Below are 9,130 nucleotides of genomic sequence, written 5' to 3'. Positions count from 1 at the left end.
TGTAGCCCGCTGCCAACTGTAGATTTGTTCGTTAGTTTTCGAAACGCTATAACATACTGTAATCCAAAGACCGACACGCAGAGGTACATCCTGGATGGTATACATGTGTAGCTTTTGAATCCTGAACCTTTCTAGAACAGTCCTCACATATATGGCAACCCTGCTAGAAAAATTGATAATCTTCGTTTAATTTACCTATTAAGTCTCACAATTTAGCAACTGTACAACAAAAATCTTGAAACTTGGTAAACATTGATAGTCTTGGGAGTTGAGCAAATTTATAATGTTGGAGATTTGATTACTTGGAGAATAATCTTGGAGTTCAACTTTTGAGGTGTTGAATTCTTGGAGTTGAACTTTCTGAGTGTTGTGGCTGAAGTGAGTGCATTCTGGTACTGTACGATGTGCAATGCCTGTAATCGTCTGATTCTACGATATGATTTTCTTATCCTTCTAATTTACGCTTGATAACTCTTTTGACTTACTCTTATTGTTCAGGGTGCACAGACCTTGACTTACCCTCTATTTTTCTCATTAAATCGTCTGCTCAGATTCTAAATCGATATCAGAGATATATTTTATTACTTTATTACATGTTAAACCTAGCTCTTTGTGAAAAAGATCTGAGGAGATGCACAAGACTACTTATGGGAGTGAAGCCATGGTCATGTGACTGATACACTTGATGGAACCGCTAATATTGTATACTTTTAGTTAGACATCAGGAAATACATACTTTTACTTTCATTTTACCAAACAGCTTCGACTAACTTTTTGAAGCGTATAACACAGCTTAAAACATCAACAGACATTCTTCTTTACAATAAAGCATCAATAAAGCTGATATTTCACTTGAAAATAGCCTTTACTAGTCGGGAAAATTGCACTATATATTAATATGGACTACTTTAGAGGAGACCACGGTGGCATATCCGGCGTCCGGCGAATAACTACCTTCATGCCTTTAATATCAGCTCCTGTGAAAGTGAAGGCTACATACACACTTCTTACCAGAACAACATATTTTTCTTCTGATTATAATTAACAGTGTTCATATCGAAAGTTTTCAACCTTTCTGTGCTTTCAGTGCTTTGATTTTTATATTTGAATCAGTTCACTCAAGAAGGAAATGCATAGAATGCAGTACAATTTTTTTGCACAGTGGTTATCACTGGCTGTTCAGGAATTGATGATAGTTATTATATTCCCTTTAGTGACCTGGGCACATTTTTAGAAACTTTATCCGGCTGTTAATCTAACTAAATGCTAGCTGTTAAATTTCAGTTCAAATATTAGTCATTGTTGGAACTACTAGTATGATATTTTGATTTTACTGTAAAAACGTTTTAGTGTTTATAATTCTTAACTCATACATTTCTTTTTGTAAGTCTTCTAAAATGTCAAAGTGTAAGTAAATCGGCCGTTAGCTTAAACACCTGTTAAAAGCCCAGGATCTGTTTGTAGTCATAACCTCTTTCATCAGTTTTACTTCATCTATTTAGTGATTCAAAATTCTTTTCCAAGACTGTCGATTTATATACGTCATTCTAAATATAAAAATATCAAATATCTAAAACTTGCAGCAAATGAAATTTCATTAAATGTTTAACGCCACTTTAAAGATATTGACAAAATAAGTGCAGGAGGAGAATAATCTTGGAATTCTGGTCCTTATAGTTCTGTTCATTTTCATTGCATGGCTTATAGTATTCTTTTTTTTCAGGGGAAACATTCCGCATAAAAAGCAACGATGTCCTAAATAATGTGAACGCATACACGTGTTCTAATGGAGACGGAATGGGTATGTCATGAATTCATATGTACAAAGCTAAATATAAAGTCATATCTTTATGCTCTCTACAAATCTTCCAAAATGCTATTTGTTTAAAAATCTACTTTGATTCCACGTATACAGATATTTCATTGTTGAGAGAAGACTTTTCAATTATTGTAGAAGTGGATTATTATTATTATTATTGCAAATGGATTATAAATCATAAAGTAATTGCAGAGAAAAAAGTTATGGACATAAATACATATAAAAATGCATAAAGATATATCAACAGGGCAATTTTCTCTTTAGTAACAGAGTGCTGTGCATCTTTGTTAAATGCACAAAGACACTGCAAACTTAAGCACACCTTTAATTTGGATCTACCAGAAATACATCCACAGACACTCAATAGTTTTGCTCAACGCAGTTACACAAATTCTTCACGATGGGGAATCATTCAAGATGAAAATGAATTTCTACATGGTAAGTTTGAGTATCTGTGTATTAGGATTTTGTTGAGAAAATACATGCATACTAAATAATAACATGAAGTATTCTAATCAAAAGGAGCAATTTAACTATTTTACGCTCATTAGGTTGCATGTCCAATTTATAATCAAGTTGAAACAAATGTACAGTGCAACCTCTTTAGAGCAACACCCTTTGGGAGATACAAATATTGACTGTTATGTAGAGGTTGTTGTTCTGGAGAGGTAAATTTGTAAGTATATTTCAGCTTAGGGAAATTTTGATGATGTTGTTATAGAGAGGTTTTTGCTTAAGAGAGGGCCGCTCTGGAGAGGTTGTACTGTATATATTTTCTTTATGTGCTTTATTTTATCATATTATAAAAATATGTGCTTTACATTACCATGACAGTATAGATTAAAACTTTTATGGTCACCTAAAGAACAGATTAGCATTCATACCTACTCCAGTCTCATCTTAAAATCAAAGATAAATGCATATTTTTCCTTATTTCGGCGCATGCCATTCACTTATTTCTGTATTTAAATATAATTCGTGCACGTGTTTAAGTACATCAACATCAACCTGTGACCAAGTACATATGTATCCTATAAGCAGATAAACATCCTGATTAAGTGTTATGAAGATCGTGTAGAAAACTTGGACTTTATGGTGTTTTAAAAATAGGTTTCTATGATTTGCTCTGCTGACTTAGTTTTTGACCTAGATAATCTAGTTTCAAACTTAATCTAGAATTCACAAAGAGAAACGCTCTGACAAGGTTTTATGAAGATGGCATAGAAGATATGGCTTCAATAATGTTTTCCTATTAGCCCATTGTGACCTAGATTTTTATGTCCTGGATGACCCAGAAATTAAATCCTCCGAGATTTTATCGAGGGTAACATTCTAATAAAACCTCATAATCCGTCAAATTATTGACGAGGGAGAAGGGACGATCTCTAGAGCTTACCTTGAATAATTAATATTCGAAACTTCTCCCCTGTCGCCTTACTGAAAGTCAGTAGTGTGGTAAAAGTGAATAATATGTCACTATGGTGTAGCAATGAAATGTTGACCTAGCATATACATTTTTGGGTGGAGGAGGCGTTTGGTTGGTGGCTGAGTAAGGATACTACAAAACAGAAAGTACCAGATACAAGAAAAACTGAAAACTCTATCAAAAAGAAGTATTTGTCTTTGTTTGTTTATTTGTTTTGACGAAACTTCACAATTATGCTCAACCCCATTCCTATAAACTTGCATGACGACGGGTTGAATTGTTTTAGATGCGTTTCGACACACACTGTTAGGCCCTTTATCCATATTTTAGTAAGTCAATGGTAAAACAAATGTCTTGATGAGTTTAAAACAAAAAAAACCAAGGGTGCACAATTCCACTTACTGAATAACAATCGTATGATGTTTGATAACTCCAGGTCAAATAATTTTCAAATATCCACTGTAAAATGTCGGACAGACGGAAGGACAGACAAAAGCAGTTCGAAGACCCCCAAGCTTTACCCCCACCCCTTACACATCAAAAAATGGAAATATCGTGCATTCGAATATTTCTTTGTTTTACTCAATGTTTGTAAACTTCATGACGTGTTATATTGGAATAGATTTGATACTGTCGAACGACGCTAAATACATGTATTGTTTTTTCCTAGACAAAATTACGCAGATAATTTCAGTATCATCTTTGCTGCTACATTTATACTTGTTTAGTGGTTTTTATTTTGAAAAACTAAACTCTTTTAGGACAAACGTTTTTGGGTAAACGCATATGTTGCTCGGACAATCCCCCTCCCACACCCCCACCACAACCACCACCCATCTACAAAGAAGGTGAAAATGTGTCATATAGAAACCGGAAGATAAATTATGCATGAGTTTCACGTCATAAAACTTCTCAATAGACTATGGATCATCCATTGCTTTAATTTTGATGCCTTGGAAAATTAACTAGTCATTGTAACGTCTTCCACAATATCTGCGTATGTACAAAAAATGTTGACACGCAACTGTTATAACTTATTTTATGATGTTTTACAATAAAGAAAGTGAAGATCTGAGTGTTCGTTGTCTGCTTTTGGGTGAAAATGGAAAACTTTGGACAGACAACTGTAATGAACGCCACAGAACACTTTGTATACGAGGTAAAGTATTTAACTACTGTACATAATATCGATTAATTCACTACACAAACACAAGTTAAACATGTATATTTTTGATTTAAGAATGAACAATTTAGAATCTGTTTTATTCTGTTTTAATTATATTCTCCGAAATATACAGTTTATAAAATGGTTATCGGAAATCCTCATTTTTGATCTGTAATTCTTAATAAAAGGACAATGCTATTTACTTATACTTCTTTCCAATGTTTTCCAGCGTTTATAGTGTTCTATATCAATAAAAGATTACAACAGTTGCATTTTGATTCTCTTTGAATAAAATTGGTTAGCTAAACTGTGACAATATAATAGCTCAGTAGGTAGAGCGTTGATCTACGGATTGCAAGGTCGCGAGTTTGATCCTCGGGCGGGCGTTTGTTCTACGTGACTATTTGATAAACGACACTCTGTCTGAAATCATTAGTCCTCCACCTCTGATTCATGCGGAGAAGTTGGCAGTTACACTGGTGAGGTTAACTGCCCGCCGTAACATGACTGAAATACTGTTGAAAACGGCGTTAATCCAAAAACAAACAAAAACAAACAAACATAGATAGATAGATAGACAGATAGACAGACAGACAGACGAACAGATAGACAGACGTAAAATATGATTTATAACTTTTGATACTTTTACATTTCCTTTCGGATGTAATCGACACATACAGAACATATTTGTTTAAGTTATAGAATCAGTGAATAATTGTTTTATGCATTTATTCATAAAAGTAAATAAAAAATGTAGCAACTACCTCCATCAATTATATGTGCAATTTTTAATCGCCGGTAAGTGAGAACAGTCTTTCGCCATTTTATGTAAGTGTCTTAAGATGGACATAAAAAATTTTACCATCTGAATATCGTTCATTTCGAACGAGATGAGTTCTGACACCATTTCAATGATTTTATTCCGTTTTCATGGAACCTAATTACTAATAGTTATTTATACATGAGAAAGCCTTACACATTATGTATCATGTGTATTTCTCGATTTTGTATTGTGTTGCAGACACTACTCATGCAGTTTTTCAGTATGTAGGACAATCAAAAATACCACGCTACACAGAATCGACAACGAAGCGACAAACATCAGATTTGATCAGCAACACAGAATTCACGACAGTTACTGTCAGTATTGGCGAGGACACTGTACCAGCAAAACCAGGTGTTGACAGCGAAATAAAAAAAAATCACTTATAAAACTAAATTAAAACTTAAACATATTGATTTGTCGAATCATTTTTCTCGTCAGAAGTTCGCAGTCAGTGGAACAAAATGTTTATCTTTTAAATGTGAAATGTATGTTAGGTTCAAGCAGTCTTAAAGATTGATTAGGGATAGACTTGCAGTTACATAGTTACCATCATTGGAATGTTTAAAGTGTATTGAGGCCAAATGCAAAGGCATCCACACGTACGCTAAGCAAGCTGCCTAATGCATTTTACAGCCCTATGATAGTACATGACCTCGATTCATTTCTTATAGTTATGTTGTCTCTTTCATTAATTCATTTATTCCAATATTGCATGCTTTTGAAGTAGGCAATCGCTGAAACAATAAAACCTTTATAGTATTTTTTATTAATACACAAGAAAACAATGTGGCTATCAGTTAGATCGACGTAGAGATATAAACGTGTAGAATGTAGAATTAATTTTTATTGTTACTAGAGTCATAGTCCACTGTAGGTAATGACCTAAACTGGCATGAGAAATTAATGTGCATGCTCGGCGAAGCAGTGACAGTCATGAAATTTGTACAGTAAAGATTGCGTATAAAATATATTGCTTTCCTTTAATCTATAAATTTAAGTGTTTCATTTATACAGATGTGGCAAGTACAGGCGTATCCATAGCAGTCGTTATTATAGTGTGCATTTCTGCAGTAGTGCTGATCATTCTCGCTGTTGTGTTGGTCATCTTGATCATGAAAAAGCGGTAAGTTTTGCAATGAAACACTAAAGAGTTTCATATATTTAACACGTAACTGTGTTAAGACAAAGACCGACTTAGATCGTGTATTCTTGTGCATTTCAGACACCGTAACAATAAATTCAAGTCTTTTGTCAATGCTACCGTTATTACAAATATGCGTAAATATTTAGCAAATTTTATATCCTTCTGGTTAGCTTTTAAATTCTTTTAATTTATATGACACGATCGCGAGAAGGTATTTTACACTTTATTTTTATTCCGTGTGAGGGACAAATCTTTGTGATCTTTGGTTGGTATCTCCCAATGTACTGTAATCTAAAACCGTTTTTATCAAAGAGTTGAGGTGCAATACTGATTTTGAGACGTCTGCTTTAGTTTTAATCATTTATAGTTGACACTATACTTCACACATTGATTTGATCTGACGAGCAAGGTACGCCATGTAGATGAGCAAGTTTTAAACTACAGGATAAAAGTTTTGTTTCTTGTTTTGCAATCATTATCGTTAAAGTGCTTTTTTGATGCTTGATTCAGAGAAATCATGGAGTTAATACGTTCGGCTAAAATCTTTCAATAATTACACCACATTTATGGTTTTAAGCATGATGCTTTTTGTTCAGTTAGATGAGCAGTAAGAACACAGCCGGATCACCAAATCAAGGGAGGGTTGAGTCACTTTGATAGACACTGTGCCGTGCTTGGAACATAAATGGGAGTCGTTTGAATTGGGTGGCACCAATAACGGATTTATAGTCCACTGGTTGGCCAACTGAGAACCGGTCAATGGCTGGCCCCACATGTATTCTTTGTTGTACTACGAAAATGTTTATTCCAGAAATTGAGTTGCTATGTGGGACACGGAGTATCGTAGCAAAATTTGTTGAAGTTGTGTGTAAGCTCTATGATGTGTAGGTTATCGTTAGAAGCTGCGTTTATGATACGTTGCATTCGATTGATAATTGTCTTTGTTTAAGACTTCTTCGTGGGAATATGCTACAGCTAATAGCCTTACAAAAAAAGTTTCAAATTATGCAATTTCAAATGGGTTATTATTCATATAATGCGTTTAAAGGTAATTTAACAAGTAATTCAATACGCTTTTGGTTACTTTTAATTTTTATTTTAATTACAATCATGTAAACTTATTTTCACCAATTTCAGATTTTATATCCTCTTAAGGCAATTTTCTGGTGATCATTTTGTTGTATATCTGATCAGATACATACCTATCCTAAAACCTATACGAATGCGGGAGGTGCTAATTACTATTTTGAGCGTCTGGCTTTTGTTTTAATCATTCTATTAGTGAAGATATATAAACTAACATATGATTTGAATATAGTAAAGCACATGTACGCCATGTACATGTACCAAATCAAAACTGCGTTAATAAGTTTTCGTTTTCGTTGATATTAAGTCAAATCAATTATCTGTAAAATACTTTTTTAGAAGCATGATTCAAGAGACACATCACAGAAGAGTTAAATACGTCGCTGAACAAACCAATGACATTACACCCACAAATAATAAAGCAGGAGATGCTTATGAGTCAGTAGATGAAAGACAGGATAAAGAACACAGCTCCGGATCACCAAATACAAAAGGGAGCGCTTATAAGTCACTGGTTGAAAGACACAATGTGGAACATAGCTATAGAACTCTAAATACACAGAGGAGTCGTTTTGAATTACTGGATGGAACACCAAATACACAAAGGATGCTTATGAGTCACTGGATGAAAGACAAAATGAGAAACACGGCTTTGGAACACCGGCCCTTACAACACGTGGATTCTATCAGCCATTAGAAAAAGACACACACAACTACGAAAATAGCTAATTATTCCAGGAAATTAGAGTATGACTCACTAGGGGAAAAACAACAGGAACAAATCCTAGCCAAACAATTATAGCTGAAGCTTATGAAGCTAATGAATGGGTAGAGTAAACCTTCAAAGAAGCTTGCGTTTATGAAACGCTTCATGTACGAAAATCAAATAAAGCTTTGTTAATGACTAACATGCGAAGGAAGAACGAACATATGAAAACAATGACTTAGAAATAGACATACAAATAGTAATTATGATAGTTCCAAAGTTACGCAATTTCAAATGGGTTATTATTTCTATAATGCCAGCATCATTTAAAGTTAGATTATAAACAAGTAAAATTCAAAAGAACTTACATTATTACTTTAATTGTTGGTATTTGTAAATTACAATCATGTATATCTAATTTATCAGCTCAAGTCTACTACAGCTGTATATGTTATCAAAAGTCCTTAAGCTATAAGCTAATGTAATCTCCGTGTGTCGGTCGTCTGTCGCCGTGAGATGTGTGTCATATGTGTTCAAAGATTTCCTTTTAACACTAGATGTCAAAATTAAAAGCATGCTCAGAATATTTGCGTCAATAAAATCTCACACGATTTTTATACAGAATTATCACGGTTGGTCAAACCAAGGAAAAGCTTAATAATCATACAGGCCATATTCTATACATGATTTTTAAGAAATTTGTGTAAATCTGTGTGGATCTCAGTTCAACGATCTACGATTATCATCATCTTGTTTATTATTAGTTTAATCTTTTAAATTCGTGTTTCATCTTTTATTCGTGGTAAAAAAATATGATTACTGAGTTTTGGTTACCTGTGTACGTTTGCAAGTTTACCTGTTGCAATATGGATGGCTCCTTACCATGTGTATATTCTTGTTGGACGTTTGTCCTTGTCATATATAAGCATTGCAAACTACTGAAGATTATATAAACTAA

The 9,130-nt window shown here is 33.8% G+C and overlaps 1 protein-coding gene across 1 annotated transcript; it reads left to right on the top strand.

Annotated features, from left to right (window-relative positions):
* The first annotated feature begins 1,665 nt into the window (after nt 1-1,665).
* Nucleotides 1,666-8,533, top strand: LOC123539527 (uncharacterized). The gene is made up of 6 exons (XM_053530695.1): nt 1,666-1,801; nt 2,084-2,257; nt 4,306-4,404; nt 5,432-5,587; nt 6,251-6,359; nt 7,806-8,533. The coding sequence occupies exons 1-6, from the start codon at nt 1,798-1,800 to the stop codon at nt 8,161-8,163; spliced, it is 900 nt and encodes a 299-aa protein (XP_053386670.1). The 5' UTR covers nt 1,666-1,797; the 3' UTR covers nt 8,164-8,533.
* The last annotated feature ends 597 nt before the right edge of the window (nt 8,534-9,130 follow it).

Source organism: Mercenaria mercenaria, chromosome 18, assembly GCF_021730395.1.
Source record: "Mercenaria mercenaria strain notata chromosome 18, MADL_Memer_1, whole genome shotgun sequence".
NCBI lineage: Eukaryota > Metazoa > Mollusca > Bivalvia > Venerida > Veneridae > Mercenaria > Mercenaria mercenaria.
The sequence above is the reverse complement of the archived record's forward strand: the minus strand, read 5'-3'. Positions and strand labels throughout refer to the sequence as shown.

Coding starts and splice junctions, on each gene's coding strand:
- LOC123539527 (XM_053530695.1), top strand. Junction 5,588..6,250: donor CACTGTACCAGCAAAACCAG/GTGTTGACAGCG, acceptor TCATTTATACAG/ATGTGGCAAGTACAGGCGTA. Junction 6,360..7,805: donor ATCTTGATCATGAAAAAGCG/GTAAGTTTTGCA, acceptor ATACTTTTTTAG/AAGCATGATTCAAGAGACAC.